Source organism: Pseudopipra pipra, chromosome 3 (genome assembly GCF_036250125.1).
Source record: "Pseudopipra pipra isolate bDixPip1 chromosome 3, bDixPip1.hap1, whole genome shotgun sequence".
NCBI lineage: Eukaryota > Metazoa > Chordata > Aves > Passeriformes > Pipridae > Pseudopipra > Pseudopipra pipra.
In genome coordinates this window covers 47,504,115-47,521,322 of record NC_087551.1, presented here as the reverse complement: position 1 = coordinate 47,521,322, position 17,208 = coordinate 47,504,115, and the positions used below count along the sequence as shown (strand labels likewise).

Below are 17,208 nucleotides of genomic sequence, written 5' to 3'. Positions count from 1 at the left end.
CATTTTTTTTCCATCTCCAAATCTAAAACATTTTCCTGAATAACTTTAGGTAACTATTCATGCCCAGAAAAACCTTCCTGTCAGTGTAAAGGATTTTAAAATATGATACAAAATTTGGTATCTAATCAATACACATTCATGTAAAAATTCTCCAATGACCAAGTATTCATGTAAAATATCATGATCATGTGGCCAGACTGTTCTTTACATATTTCATGCTTACACATCTTTGTAAAGCCACTCACTCTGTACACATTTCTAGTTGCCCCACTGCTTCTTTCACACTCATGCACTGCAACTTCTAGAAACATTTCATGATATCACAGAATGTTTAGGGTTGGGAGGGATGTTAAAGATCACCTAGTTCCAATCCCCCTGCCATGGGCAGGGGTGTCATCCATTAGATAAGGTTGCTATAAGCATTCCAATTATGTATTCATTTATACAAAGATGTGGCAGGTAGTTTCCCATAATCCTGAATACGCACAGCCAAGGCACATATTATCTCATCTACACTTTTATTCCTTTATGTGAGATGTACCCATCAAAGGATTTAAGAAAACATAGGTTTTCCTACAGAATATGCATTTTCAGATGCAGCTAGGGATGTCTGGAGAACACCCTGCCCCCTCATCTTCCCACATATTAGCTGTTATTCTCTAGCTCCATCTCACTAGGGATCAAGCAAGCAACCAACCAGAGGTGTGATACTACCTCACATAAAGTCACAGCTCTCAGCACAGGAAGCAAGTTAATGTTCCTGTTGTCTCCTTCCACTCTATTCCCACAAAACACAGGAGCAGTTTCTTTTTCTTCAAATCAAGAGAGGGAATGAAGATACTGGTGCTTTGGAGAGAGTTTTGAAAATTAGTAAGTGCCCACTAGGTCTTCTCAGACCTCACCATAAGGCTTGTTGACCTCATTATCCTGTTTACTTCTCCTTCATTTCTCGTGGGAACTTGTGGATTTTATTTTTGATCTCCTGGCAGTTTTTAAGATTTCAGTTTTCTGATTTAGGTCAAATGTTACTGAAAGACTATGCCACCAACAGGTATATTCAACTAATTTTTTTTTCCCCAGAATTTGATGCTGCTCAGTCAGATTTTGACATAAGCATCCTTACCACAAAGATTAAGGAATTTCAAAAAGCACATTTAAGAGACGTACAAGAGCTTCCCTACAAAAAATAAGGGAATACCATTTACACTCATTTCAGTTTGAAAGGAAAAGTAAGCAGAAAACAATCTTGTCGAGCTTTCTTTATATATGATAATGTTGTGGAACATGTCCCATGCCTATTTTTTATTTGCAGACTATATTTAATATTAAATACTGGCTTTAGATTGGTGGTCTAAAAGTCAATATTTTTAAATATAACTATTTCAGGTATAAGAGACTTATAAATGTTATCACTTGACTTTACATATGTGCGCATTTTCACTGACATAAACATGACATAGATAAGTACAAAACATGCTAATGCTATTTGATATGTCTTAATGGAAACAACACCTAGTTTTAGCAGCCTATTTTACTGCTCATTTAGTGGAACAAGTGAGCCACCACTACTTTTAAATTTCACTCTTTATCTCTTCATTTACCTCTTTTAAGTGTCAGTGGACTAAATTTGCTATCATGATAGTTAGTGATTGTCAGCTAATTTAACATGAGAGCTTTTGAAAAAAAAACCAACCAAAATTGAATGGCATGAATTATTTAATTTTTGAGAAATAAAGGGATAAATTGGAGTTAACTGAGACTTGATTATCCACCCATGATTTTGTGTCCCTAGTCAAGGCCTCCACTCACAGATATATTATCCTTATCAGAAGTTCCGCTTTCCTTCTCTCTCATGATGGTTTATGAGCACGCACTACATTCTGGTTTTCTATTATTTCCCACTAAATTACAGTTAGTCACAGTTCTCCAAATCTATGTCCTTGCTTTTCATTCAGAATATTATTACCGTGTAAGGGATATCTTTTATTTAATTTGATCATTATATTTTCATTTCATTTTATTTTCATACTTCGCCCTTGACTTTGCAACATTTTCTTTGCTCCCTTTATTACAGCTTAGTGACCTTAGTGACATTGTTAAGGTTAAGATGCAACTTGTATTCTAAACTCACTTTCATAAGCCTATAACTTTTCCCAGATATTCTCTTTCAGGCTGAGTGTTTTTTATGCTTAAGCTTTGTTAGAAGTGGATTTTTGTTTGAAGCTTCATAAGCATCATCAATTTGTTTGGAGTTATTCAACATGAAAAGACAGCAGTCTTGCAGCAATCAAGACAGTTTTTAGATGCCTTTTTTTTTTTTCTCTGATAATTGAAAATCAGCTTTGTTTCAGCACTTCAAAATCAGCTTTGATTGTGAAATGGTGACTTTGCTATCTCTTTGAAATGGTTTTGAAATAATAAAGTTCTGCATGTGACATCATTATTAAATAACTTACTGAAATACTAGTGATGAGGAAAGTTGAACCCAGAATAACTCTGTTCTACTTAACATTATTTTTAAAAGCTGTTCATTTTCTGTACAAGAACTAGATTTAGCTATACTTTAAATATTTTTAATGCCAATTTCCTCCCACTCTTCAAGGAGTGTAGCCCAAACAGATGCATTATAGATTATCCAGTCAATCTGGGTTCTATATAATATATAGAAGTAATGCAACATGTGCAATGAAAAATAAACATTTCTCTTGTACTGGTGAAAAGACAAGCTTCATTCCACAGACATAGTATTGTAATTGTAATTGTAATATGACTGAAAGAGCTTTTTCTTAAAGGCCCAATAAGAAATTTTATGTAGCTGTAAACCCAAGAGGAGCACTGGGAAGCTTTAGACAATATCTTGTTTGTCTTCACAGAAAAGATATTCCTCAGGTAACTGTCAATGCACACAACCCCTAGCTTTTCTATGGTCCCTCCCTATTGTATGTTTGTACTCTACATTTTGTGCCATTCCTTTTTTCATCCCAAAGAGTTTCATAGTCTCAAAAAGTAATCATTTTATGCCCTCCACATGAAAAAAGGTGTAGTCTTGAAAGAATGAACCAAGAGCATGGTTGAACAACAGAGATTTTATGCATTTCAGAGAGTCAAGGTGTAGCTGAGAAAGGCATTCTTCGACCATTTCTTTGATCACCTAATGAAGAAACATAAAAACTTGCAAACATTTTTAATTGGAGATACTCCTTTTAGTAAAAACGTGTCATTACTTGTAAATTCCAAACTGACACAAATTACTGTTTTTCATATTTGTACTTACACAGAATAGACTTAAACCCCAAATCTCTATTACACTTTTTTACTCTGACATCAAACAACACAAAGACTACAAGTGAAAAAAACTGTAGAAAGAAATGCATTTTCTGGGATCTATGTGAGCTGCTCATTTTATGACTCCTGTGAGTTGGGTTACAGGCTAGAATTATACCAGACACATAATAAGGATAATTTTTCTTTAGCATTCAGAACTTCGAATTTTTTTCCTGGCTAACCTACGAATGCCAGTCAATAGATTCATTCTAATCTAAAGTCTTATTGTTCTGGTCCTATCTTTTTACTCCATCGTTTCTCATTGATTAAGCACCTTTTGCATTTTGCAATACTGTAATAATACAATCCAAAGTGCCTCAGGAGGCCTTCATATGAAATGTCATATGAAAGGCAATAAATAAGCTTACTTTGATTCACATTTACTTTTCTTTTCATTTATGAGTGATTTCCTGCATTCAGCCCATGTTTCAGTTTCCTGCTCAAATACAGAAAGTTTTTAGATTGCTCAAATAAGCCTCTTAAGCAATTAGAATGCTGCCCTCGGTGGCTGCCATTCTCAAGCAGCACGTCCTATTCTGATTGCATTATTGTTCCTTCTCCAGTTACTCAGTGATAGATCTGTTTATTCATACCAAATCTTTCACTAACACCTAGTTCTGCTAATTTACAAATTCATTTGTATTCATCTTATTGATTAGAAAAATACCATCAGTATAACAAACTGCATAAGCAAGGAAGCTCAGGCACCTCTTGTGGTCCGAGACAGGTAGGCTGCTATAACCAAGACTTTTTAATCTATTAGCTGAAGGAAATACAGGTTGATTTAAAATGGCTACACTTTTCCATCATGTGAAAAGTGTTTATACTATCAACAGGGAGAATAATCTTACCATGTATGTAAGTGAGATATGAAGTCAGAGGACAGAGCTCTGTTTTCCAGACATGCAGAATTAACTGGTGATTCCTATAAACAGTTTATTTTTCCTTCTCTCTGATTTTTGTACCCCATATCTTTCCTAATAGGTCACATGATATACATTGTCCCCTGACTCTCAGACATATTTCTAGGTACTTCGTTGAAGAGAAGAGGAGTAGTAATAAAAAAGTAGTTCAAGTCCTCTTCAGATGTAAACTTCCATTATATTAAAGACTTGATAGAATCATGAGTTCATCTAATATAATCTCCTGAGCATTATAAACCATTAAATATCACCCAGATACTGCTACGTGGAGCCCAATTATTTTAATTAGACAAGAGCACTTCAGTCGTCAAGAGACTAAACTGCAGTGTGCCACAGGCATAGACCAAAATAGACAAAGATGTCATCAAAGCCTGAGGCTCTTGCAACAACAAGGAGTTTCTAGGTGAGAAATGCCCCCCAAATTCCTGGAGATGGTATGTAGCTCATCCACCAACTCTGGCATAGAATATCATGTCTCTAGCAATAAGCCCTGAGAGAAAATTTTGACTCTCCTTCAAATTTGGTGATCAACTTAATCCTGGCCTAAGCATCAGAGTATGATATACTCATTGGCTACTTACAAACAGGAATCTCTCCAAAGAAGGTATATTTTTTTTGGAGCTGTTTTTCTACATTGCTAAAATCAATATACAGTAAGCTGTGGATATTTTAAATTATGCATATTATTGCATTGCATCTACTGTAAAATGTTGTTGCTCTTTTTCCACAGGTAAAGAAATTTGAAGCCCAGGAACCTTTGGCTCTGCAATCTGCATACTGAATGAGTGCCAAAGTTGAGTGTTTGGTATCTGTAAAATGAAAATCCCTAGCACCCTTCAAGGTGACTTAGCAGTTTACAAGGACTAAGACTTAGTTAGACTCCTAAAATCAACTACTGATATAATTTTAAACACGCCCACTATTTTATCTCAGTCATCAATTAATTTAATTAATTAAATTAATTAATTTAAAATGCTTGCAATTTTAGCTCATTCCTATTTCAGACAAATTGGTAAAACTGGAACCATTTATCTACTGCAAAACATTTGTTTAAAAATCCCAATCTGAGCTGGTTTACATTCACAGAGACCAGTTTTATCCTCTCTAGTTCCTAGGTCTATGTGTCCAGTTTTGACTTATCTTTACAAGCCAGAACTTGATTTTAGCCTACTTTTCTCTACTACAATTTCTCTGATTCAAATACAACATTATTCTTCTATCTGTGTTCTCATGCTAGATTACAGAGAACAGCAGGCTCCATTCCTTTACTGGGTAACTAACTACCTCTTCTCCCTACTTCCTTGCTCCTGTCTCAGAACACATATGACAGATTTTAAATGGTGAACTACTAGGTAGGTCACAGAATAATAAATCAAGCAAAACCACTGAAGACACTGCACATTCAATTTGTAATGTGTATGTACAACAACCATTTTCCAAATGCCTGCATGATAGTTAAGTCAGGTAAAAGCAAAGGATACAGAATTTGATCACAGGATATGAGTCATCCCATAATACTCTAGACATCTAGCAAGACAAAACTAATGAAGTTTCAGTTTTAGTTCCATTAGAGTGGAAGAGAATCACATGTTTTCTAACAGTATTTTCTAGCTAGTTCTCCATGATTTGGGATGTAAAGGAAAAAGCAGTTATTCTTCTACTATTGAACCAAGTGCAAGTAATTGATTCATTCTCTGTATAAGAAGCATTTATTTTGCTTTTGCTAGTCCTATGAACTAACACGAGCCATATTATTAAAAGTGGAAACATTCTCTAGATTGCTTTATCCACTCCCTGCTGACAATTGAATTTCATATCAGTCATGAGATCAATGAATTGCAGCACTGCAAGATATGGGCAATAGAAATAATGCACCTTGACTGCAATACATAACTTGTTAATTGTACACTGGGTTTCTGGGGTAAACACTTTATTAAAACATCAACATTACGCTACATCTTAAAAAGCCCCACGCTTTTACAGTTTATTTTAGTCCATGTAAAACAGTACCAGAAAAAACCCCCTACAAATCCAAAAGGAATTTTGGTCAGCCTGAGAAAGTCTGTCATATTTTAGCAACGAAACAACTTGCTTAGCTACTGAAGCATAATGTGTCAACAAGATGGAATTCCACTTTCTAAAGCCTAGAGTGCCCACTCAATAGAAGAAAGCAATACATGATTACTGCTTAGAGCTCGTGGCGCAATGCTAGCAGCTCAGCTTTTAGCCATAACAGAAAATGTCTGTCTCATTTTCATTCCCCTTGAAAAAACTTCCTATACAATGTTATGAAACACTCCTGCTGTGAGTTGATTTCTTAATTGCAGCAATATCTTCAGCTATTATCTTATCCATGGTGATACCTTTCTGGTGAATTCTCTTAAAAGCAAAAATTTAATGACATATGGAACAAGGACAGATACCTGAAATGTAATAACAAAGAGTAACCCTTCAATTTTGCTATGGGTACTAGATAGCAGCAATCTCCTATTTCCATTTTAGTGCTTCGCAAATGACACAAAGGTCTCAAGGTCTCCTCTTTTCTGAATTATTCCTCTGTTTTTCAAAACCTTGGAGCCTCTTATTTCTGCTTCTGCTTCAACTTTCATTCCAATCTTAAAACTGGGAGAAAAATTGAGACCATTGTGCACACAGCCCTTCTTCATCCATGATGTTTTATCCATCTGATTATAAATTTAAAAGGCTTTTTTCAGTGCAAGTATCTTCAAAGATTGTCTTGAATTACCACTAGTCGACTATCTTTGTATCTCCAGGTATTTTAAGTGTTGCCTATTTTCTCTTTAAATACATTAAAGATTCTTCTGGTACTACTAATGAAGAAAAAAAGTACATGTCCTGAACCAAACATTTATACCTACATCTTTGTTAGAAAATAAAATAAAATGAGGTTAGTCAGACTTTCAAACATTTTCATCAGGCAATATATATGGAGTAACATTATAAAATCGGACTTGAGGGATAGAAATTGCAGAAAGAAAGTCCATGCTGATGATGACAATGCATTGCATTAAAAATGAACTTCACAATAAAAGACATAACTACCAGATGTGGAAACTGCTTTTCATTTCTAGTGTGGGGTACTCGTACAAACTTTTATGCACTTTCATATATATGAAACAGTTCTGAAACCGTATTTGCAAGCTAGTTCAGATTCCAGGGGTAGTATAGGTGCATTCACATACCACTCCAACTGAGATGTAAAATCCTAAATTAAACAACACTGCTACAGAAGTTTAGAAGGATGAACACAACTGACAGAATCATCATCTGCATTTATCAGAATTAAGTGGTTAGGAACTTGTTGCTTGGAATTTTTATAATTCATATTTGTCTCCTCAAAACAAAAGATTTTCCCTAATTATTCAGGATTGGTCTACATGCATATTACTGGGCTTAACAAAGACACTACTGAAGATGAAACTTGTATGCTAGGAAGTGCATGAATAGGAGATGATGAATCACAAAAAAGAACTTTGCAAACAACAGGAATATTTATTGCACTTCTCACGTAACTATTTTAGAGTGTCCTCTATTCTATTATGCTTTCTGAAAAGGCAGACAATTATTAATCCTACAAATATGCTGCAATTGCTTTTGACATGTGCTTCCTTAGCCATAGAAGAAGAATGCAAGAAGAAATCAATGAGAAAAAATTGCTGGGTAGAGTGAAATTGCCTTAGGGATTTTGTTTTATGTAATAAAACAGCCTAGGAATTCTATTTCTAAGCAAGATGTAGTATTTATTCATTTTTCAGGGACCTCTTGTAGTTGGCAGCCTTAAAATTTCACCTGTCTTAGAAGGGAACACATCTTTAGTGAAATCTTGATGTTCTTCAATGCACTATGCTTACAGAACAGTAAATACAGCATAAAGGAGGTGAAATAACCCCAGATTTTGTGCTCCCTTTGCAAGGCTATAAAATTTACTTTTAATACACTGAGTTTGAGTACTCACAGACTGGAGCTTCAGATTAGGGGATCTGAATGAAGAATGACAAAAACATCAATTATGGCGGCTTATTCCTAAGACCATTTAAAATGCCCCCCAGACCTTAGTATAGCTTAGCGTGCTCTCAAGAGTCAGGTCCCCTAGCAAGGGATTATCAAACAACAGACAATCTCTGGAAATACATTCTTCTTCTTGCTCATGCTAGGAATGAATAAGCTCAAAGGGAAAAGACCAACATAGGCTCTGTCTCCGCTATCCATAATCTCCCATCTCACCCCATTCCAAGAGATAGGTCAACTGATATTGCACGCTGCAAAAAATTTATACTGTTGTGGAGCAAAAGGTGGGATGTAGGGGATGCAGTTTCACATTAGTCAGTTATCATCCCACTGAAAGATACTGCTAGGGAATCTTTTGCAAGGCAGCTGAGCTGTATGTAGAGAAACCAAGGCAGACTTCTTAGTAAACAAGTAGTATAGTCCCTTTTGAAGATCTATTCTAATTTGTTTTTAGCTCCAAAGTTCTTTAATATGTAGTAAATAATATGGTAGTATAATATAAAACAAGACAAAAATGTTTTATTCATAGAGCTTTTGTACGTCTTGTTTACCGCAGCTTTTCCTGTACTCAGTCCAGCTGGTACCATATGTACTTCTTCTATGCTTTGTTGCTGTTTTCTAGTATTAAATACGTCCAAATTTTATAGCTGAGCAATAGAAGTTAGTAACATAGGTCTGATGCATAGTAATGAAGGTAGAACTGTGTATAATGGTAACACCTTAGTAAATAAATTAATATGTTTATAGCTAATGATAAAAAATATGAAAGACTAGACAAGAGTGAGGTCAGTCAGTGGTACCACAACATGGCTATAAGTGAGGACTATTCATAACCATTGAAAAGATATCTGCATGCTATTTTTCAGTCAAGTTATCTCTCTCTTTTTGTTCTATTTTTTGCCTGAAAGCCTGAATAGATAGCAGTGCCTGACTGCAGAGGGTACATATGGGGATTTGGTCATAGTCCTTACATGTTTGGGTCTGCCTCCCAGAGTTATATCTCTGACTAACGCAATATTTATTTATTTTGCTTCAGTCCCTGGTGCCCAGCTTATTCTCTATTTGGTTTCTTCAGCCTTTCCTTTTCTAAAATGGCTGCTGAAAACCCTTTTCATTTACTGTCTTGACTTGCTGCTGAGAACCTGGCCTTCCTCCTTCCCTTGAATCATCTCACCGGCTAATCAAAATCCTCATCTACTTGACAATTGTTAGCTACACTTATATGCCAATTCAGACCTGAACAATCAATTTGTTCTGTGCAGTAAGCAAATATTTCTCTACAAGGGCTTTTGGGTGAATAACAGACTGTTGATGTTAGGTGTAACTTCTGTTGTTAGTAACATGAACTTTACACAAAGACAGAGGTTCACATACTACAAAAGATAACTCTATATAACCAAAATACAGCTTAGAGAATGACACAGATATTCACAGAGAATCTTCAGGTTCACATTACCTTCCTTATTTCTTTGTTTACTGGCTTCAACAAGGAATGTATCTCTAATCTAAGGCTGTACAGGTGAGTATCGCAAGACATCTTTTGCAATCTTTATTTGAATGGACAATAGGGGTGTTCTTCATCTTGTGCCTTTGTTTGAGCTTGTAAATCATTCTGTAAACTCACGAGGGAATGCTGAGCTCAGAAATGGATGTTTCTGGATTCCATAAAAATTTTTGGAAGGCCTTCACACTAAAAAAGGCCAGGTTTTATCTGGGAAAAACGACATCACAGTTTAATAATAGAAAACACTCAAAGTGACTACATAAAACAGAGTAAAAATAAAGAGCTTTCCTAACTGTCTTAGTGTGCTTGCAGGTGGATCTTTACCTTCAGCCAGCTTTATCAACAGCAGCTTACTTCAGTGCTAGGACCCACACCACAACAAGTCTTCTGTGACAAAACTTCCTTGAGGTTATCATTTGTCAGGGTACAAAGAAAGATTCAAAGGCACATATTTTCACCCTGTTCCATTACAGATTCTGAGGAAGGGCCTAAATCTTACCAAAATTTGGCTTACAGACCAACTTCCTGCTTCTCATTTCAGCCTCAGTGAATTGTACCCCATAATGTTCAAGATGTCACATAATTCAAAACAAAGGGTGAAGTTAAACTCAAGGCTGCAGATCTGATCACTAGCAAGCACAGTACAGAATCTGTAAAAGGAAACAGCAGTTTGCTAAACTAGGCAATATATCAATCCTTTATACTGTGTACACTTTATTTACAGGGCATTTGAAGATTCAGAATGATGATGAATGAAGCTGCAAAACACAGTATGACTTTCATCACTTAAGGCGGGGAGCAGAATAAAACTTATTTGTGATTTTATCTTTTTTAACCAATCCCTAATAGTGAATTCAGAGCCATTCCTTTTTGTTTATTCAGTCTTGTTTCTTATTACTTTTCCAGATTCTGCTTCAGTTTATAGCCCCATGTCTGCTCAGTGAATTTGGTTAGTACTCTGTTTTACATGCACCACTGCATGGGTAGAGAGGAAGTTTTACCAAGGTTGACAGATGCTAACCAACCCGACGAAGAGAAGTTATTGTGACTTCCTAGTTCAGCAAACTACTATTCTTCCATGGTATTAGTTTGAACAATATCAAAACTGCAATAAAAAGTGCATTTTCCACAAGAAAGACAAGAGAAAGAGCATCATAATATTTTTTCAAATACAGATGTTTTCTCTTCTCTCATAGTCTTCATGGAATTCAGCAATAGTGCCAACCACAGAAAGAGTCACATGGTATAACCATCAGTTAGTCACTCTGACCTAACATTTAATAGGTTCTTTTATATATAGCTTTGTCTCTATGTATATCTGTTTCCCCCAGAGCTTGATTCTTGTAAAGTACTTGCTATTTCTACTGCCAAAAAGTCACCAGTCCCTATGATCTGATCTCTTAGCAAAAACATTGTCAAGTGTCATCTGATTTTAATTTCCATAAATCCACCATCAGTTGTGCACTCTCCTTGCTTAAAAGTAACTTCTTTGAGTAAAAAAGAATATTTTTATATTTCTTTTCATCACGTATCTTAACACGCACAAACAATGTCACTTCAGTGTCACAAACTGGCTATTCTATCTCTCTCTTTTCTTTTTCTATAAAGAAAATATTAATATGATAATGAATGATTGCTCAAGATCCTGTTCCGTTTTGCTGAGTGCTAGGAGAAGAAAGTCAAAGTGCATTTGGATTTTCATTTGTACAGTTCAATTTCTTACTGTAACTACTCAGCAACTTTTTAAACCAAATAAAGCAAAGAATTATGGAATGGACATATTCTACATGATGAAGTCATCATTCCTAAGCCATAGTACTATATTTAAATTGTTTATTGAGCTACAGTATCCCACTCTGGTATCAAGAGCAATTCAGAGTCATTGATGGAAAAGAAGAAATACCAATCACATTTCCCCCCTTACCTTAGCATTGTATAGGATCAATTATTTCCCACACTGCTAGAAGGAAAATATACATTCTTACCCCACAGCCTATTCCATTGCCTGGTTCACACACAATTTTCTTCAACCCTGGCTCAGGAAGCAAACCGGCTCCACAGCTGGGCGTTGGACACAGCACTCCTCCCATCTGCAGCACACATTCCTCAGCCCCATAGCGCTGGTAGCGGTTGTACTGCAACACAACAGACTGGTGTTAAACTTCCAACAGCACACAAAATAAAACTCAAAAAATTTGAGCTTGACGCTAGTCCACATAATTGAGTCAATTGTCCTAATGTCTCACATTCTAAGTTCAGGTTATTTGTCAAAAGTGTAAAACTTCACAGTGTCGTTAAGTTGGGGTGTTCCTCCACTCCAGCTCACATCATACACATTGTTTTCTGGCTCACAGCTGTCATTTTCATCACCAGAAAATTGTGTGAGATATTAAACCCAAGAAAACAGCAGACTGTTTCTGTAAGTAACCTCCAGTACTCTTATATTACTATAAAAAATTACTGTAAACATCATAAAACTAGTCCAACAGATAACTGATAAATGCTGTATACAGAATGAAAAGAACACACAAAAAAACCTTAAAGGATCAATAGCTAGACGTACAGTGTAATGTTTTAGAGCTAAAGGGCTGTAAAAATTTGCCTAGTCAATCTTATTTTAAAAGTAAGCTGATCATTAAGTTGATGATTAAACAAAATAAGATTATTAAACAAAATAATTCTCTGATATAAATTTATTTCAATGCTACGTATATTTTGGTCTCCCCTGGAAATTTCCTTTTTTTTTTTACACTTTTCATCTAATTACATCCTAATACCCTAAAAAGTGATGGAAATGCCTTCATTTTAACAGTGGAGACACTGACACAGAACAATATTAAGTAACATGCTCAGCTTACGCTCACTGAAAAAAACGCCGGTTCTAAAATGATTGATGCCACTGCAATAACTTTTCCACGTCTAATTTACCCTGCTTTCACCCAGAGATAAGCTGAGCAAGTACAAATCATGCTGCGTCCATGTAAATCACATCCACTCTAGGGTTCTGTGTTGGTGTGGTTCCACACTAGTGGCTATATAACCACTGTAAACCAGGCTTCAGATTTGCCTATGTCTGGTCTATTGTGGAGAGAAATAAATGAAAGCATTTGGTTCTAACAGTCCCAAAGAAAACAGGAAAATCCAAAAGGCCAAAGAGGAAGAGAGTAGGTATGAATTTTCTCTGAGAGAAGACTTTATGGTGTGCTAAAGGAACAAAACAGAGCTTTATGTTAGAGCACTCACAACAGTATTTAGTGCTTCATAAGCTTATGAAAATCTTGTTCCCTTTTTTTGGAGGGATAACAAACAAAAAATTATTTCTCTAATCCACATTCCTTTTCAAAGAAATCCCACAAGGAAAATGGAAGCTTTAGGACCAGCATCTCTACACATAGCACACAAAGAAGAATTTTAAATTACGGAGATGGCTCTAATACGTATTTTCTGGGTACATTTAGGAAGATTCTTCTCCAAATGTTGCCATAACATATCTTGTTACATTGGCTTTTTAAAAAATGATATTAGCGTTCTTAAAAGACTATAATATATAGACACAAACCCTTTCATCACAGAAAAACAAATTACCAGACTTAAGGTATCCACCTTTGTTAATTAACAAAAAATCCAAACAAAATTCCTCTCAAAAGAAAGGTAAAATCTAAAAGGAGAAAAAGACTTCAAAATATCACTCATTGTACAAATGACAGCCAGAAATTCTGAATACAGAATCTTGGATTTGGAAAATAATAATATTTTGAGAAAGGTACAAGATGTGTCTCCTTGAGTGTGGGGGCTCAAGAAGTCAACTGGTGTTTTACTATGTTATTATTATAGTTGACCATAGAGAAATGGCATAAATATTTAATGTTGGATGCTCTGAATTTTCAGCAGTTTGTGATCCTTGCACTAAATACCTGCTGAGTGCTCTGAGTCATTCTGATGGCCTTGAACAGAAATACAGGTAATCACAGGTGCAAAACTCGCTGTTGACCTAATTTTTCTTCAGGGGACAGACTGGACCTGAAGGTTAAGAGGGAACTTTGTGCTGGATGTGGGATTGTTAGCAGGTTCTCATTATGAAGACAAACACCAGTGACACTGTAGCTGACACTCTGCCAGCATTTCCATTAAAAATTCTCAGCTAAAAAAAAGATTATGCTTTCCAGCCCTTAACTTAGCATGAAAGGCCATGGAGAGATAGATTCCTCCCATCTCCTCTGTATTTTTTTTGGGATACACAAAAGTGGAAGTTAGGTAAAATGGGAATCAATTTGTCTTGTTAGAGGAAGATACAGAAAAGAAATGCCCAGTTCACCTACTGGCAAGATGGACAAAGCTATCTCATTCTGTCCAACAGATTAGACATTTTATGGCAGTTCAGCATAGCACTCATGCCAAATCAGGATGGCACTCTCACCAGTGATTTTCACACTATAAAAGCAAAAAAAAAGGTCCAATGTGAAGACAGAAAAGATCCTACTAAATGTATTTGCATATCTTGACATCTAGTTACCAGCCTGTTTTCTAACTTCAAAGTCCAGATACAATCATAAGATGTCATTTTCCAATTTCTTTTTTCCTTGTGTCTTGGTAAATTAAAACCCAGCAATGGACTGAAACACACAGTAGCAGAACATACACATTTGCTGCCATAACACAATTACACACAACATATGTGGATTTATATCCTTTATTCAGTGGCCTGAAACAAAATTATTCACTTTACACTAAGGGTGCATTATAAAAGACTTGTAAAGGACCAAAATATTTATTAATAAATTATTAATTATTTGCATATAGTGACAGATTATAGCTATTAGAGGCATTTTTCCTATATACCACAGCCATACATATCACACCAGACTGATGTAATCAATATGCACTAAGCAAGTTATTTTTCAATAGCTCTTAAATGTCTTTGGAGCCCATGATCTACTTCTGATGAAATGCCTGGATAAAATATTTAAGGATATTACACCATTGGTTTGCTTGACTCTCAACTGGAGATCTAAAGTAGGATTCATTTAATTTAGTTTGGATTTCTGCAGTGATGATGCTGTAGTTGCACTGGTTGCATAGACTTTTATAATTAACAGGAGAGGGAGGATGAGATTCATCTTTTCTCTTTTTGATTTGTACATCAGCATGAGAAGAACTGAGCCCTGAAGTGCCCTGTTCTATTAATAATAATGAGAGATCAGACACCTTGCTAGATAATGACACCGGAAATTAGGTGACTCTCACAATAGCTGCTTCAGTTCCAACAATTCTAATCCTAACTCACCTGGCATAAGCTATTCTTAAAACCAAGGTCTATGTATCTAAACAGCTTGGACTATGAACCACCTCACAGAATTTTAGGTCATCAAAAATTAAACATCTAACCTAAACAAGTCATATAGGCTCCAAATGAATAAGAAACAAGATCTCAATAAGGGAATTTGTCCTGACTTGCATATGATGTCTAAGATAGGTAGGATGAATCACCTTGTGGAAGTGCTATAGTTGAAGCTGAGAAAACTAACTTAGGCTAGATATCTAACATGTAAAGAGCCGTTATGAAAAGATTAATCTAACTCTTCTGTACATTCAAAGTATTTCACAGTATCTATTACTCAATTTTTATCAATATGCCTCCCATTTAGAGATGCACTCATCATGTGCAAAATGGTTTTGCACACTACAGGGAAGAAAAATACCTCCAATTATTTTTAGGAAAACCTCTCACAAAGTATAATATATGGGGAACTTGATGGAACTGGCATTCATGGCACCTGATTTCATTCCTGGCAGCAGCACAGCTTTCCTGTGGCTTTCACATAAGTCACTTAATCTATGCTTCTCATCAGTTACCCATTTGTAAAGAGGAAGAATGATACTTGCTGCTTTCACTGTAATGTTAAGAGGCAAAAGCCATTAATAGTCATGAGAACATCAAATACTATGGTAATGAGCAGGATAAAATTACACAGAAATCACCAGCCGTCTGATGCTGCTAGAAAGCAGCTTTTGAGTAAAGCATGTCAGGCATCTATGTGCTACTGTAATAAGGTCCTCAGAAATACAGGGGTAGGCAAGTAGTTGCTGGATTCACCAAATAACCATATTTTACAATACTTATTTGAAAAAAAAAAACTTCAAAAATATGATTTATTCTAAATCACTGGTGCTAAGACAGCAAAAGGTATATGAACAAGGTAGCTGTAAAACATTCTGTTTTTTCTCTGAAAACTGCATTCCATTGTGAATCTTCCCCACAATTTGTGAATTGTCCCAGTCAGTCCAAGTCTGTACTTTTCAGGAAATAAAATTTCAAGTGGAAAAAACTCCCAGCTCTACTTATGGTATTTTGACCATATAATGAAGTTCTTTTGTGCAGTCTTTGCCTGTGAAGACTTGTCAGGGCCTTTAGATTATAAATTATAGTATGACACAGACACAGAAACTGGATAATAGTAAGCATTTATTCCTTGTTCTCCACTTTCCAGATTGGAATCGTTTCCCTCGAGTATTAGAACAGTACTGGGTTTTAAACCAGTGGAAATGCAATTAGTTGATGCTATAAATCAAGGATAATATAATGAAATTATTGGGCTGACACAGGAATAATAGGTTTAACTGGATTGCAGTCTTTTCACTTACACTGAGATTCAGATACCAAAACAAAACTGAAATGCACCTGGATGCACAAAACTCCTGCAAAATACACTTTGAGAATACAAAAGTATTTCTCGTCATGTCAGTTAATTTGCAAATTATGCATTAACATCATGAACTCATAGAATGATTTGGGTTGGAAGAGACCTTAAAAGATCATCTATCCCAACTCCTCTGCCACAGCACACATGCCTTGAGCTACTTTAATTTTGCTTTTACCCTTTGGGTATCATTTTCTTTATTTACCTTTTTTCTCTTCACACCTAAAAGCATCTGCTGATTAGTAGCCTCGCAGAGAACTTTGGGCAAAAATTTAACAGTAGATGTAAAGCCAAAATTTCTAATCTCTGAAATGTAATTCAATTACTTGTTTCTTTTAACTGCATATAACAGTCTCAGAGGAAAGAAAATCTACTTTCTGTAGTCAGATTGTTTTTACTGCTCCTATAAATCAAATAACCATCTGTGTGTTTCAAAATTAGATTGTGGAGGCTATTAGTCCATAATGTAGACTAAGCACTTTATTTATACGTATTACACACATACAAAAACTCCAAGAATTAGTTCTGTAATGTAATTAGGCAACTTACAGTACAAACCCCTTAGTATCCCTTGGACTAGTAAAAATTCTTACAGAAGTGTCACCTAAAATATGGATTAAAAACTGATGGACTGACATGGCTCTCCATGGAGCATCCTTGATTTATTTTTCCTGAGTTACTGGGCTCCTTTGCTGGCCAGTGCTCAGATTGGAAGACCAAGTTCAGAGCA

At 35.6% G+C, this 17,208-nt stretch overlaps 1 protein-coding gene across 3 annotated transcripts in view; it reads right to left on the bottom strand.

The window, feature by feature from the left end:
* The window catches only part of PRKN (parkin RBR E3 ubiquitin protein ligase), a 782,243-nt gene that overhangs the window by 110,805 nt on the left and 654,230 nt on the right, over positions 1-17,208 (bottom strand). For all 3 annotated transcript variants that reach the window (XM_064648967.1, XM_064648968.1, XM_064648969.1), the window contains one exon: positions 11,766-11,915. In XM_064648967.1, the coding sequence (XP_064505037.1) occupies positions 11,766-11,915 (150 nt within the window). The remainder of the gene's footprint in view (positions 1-11,765; positions 11,916-17,208) is intronic.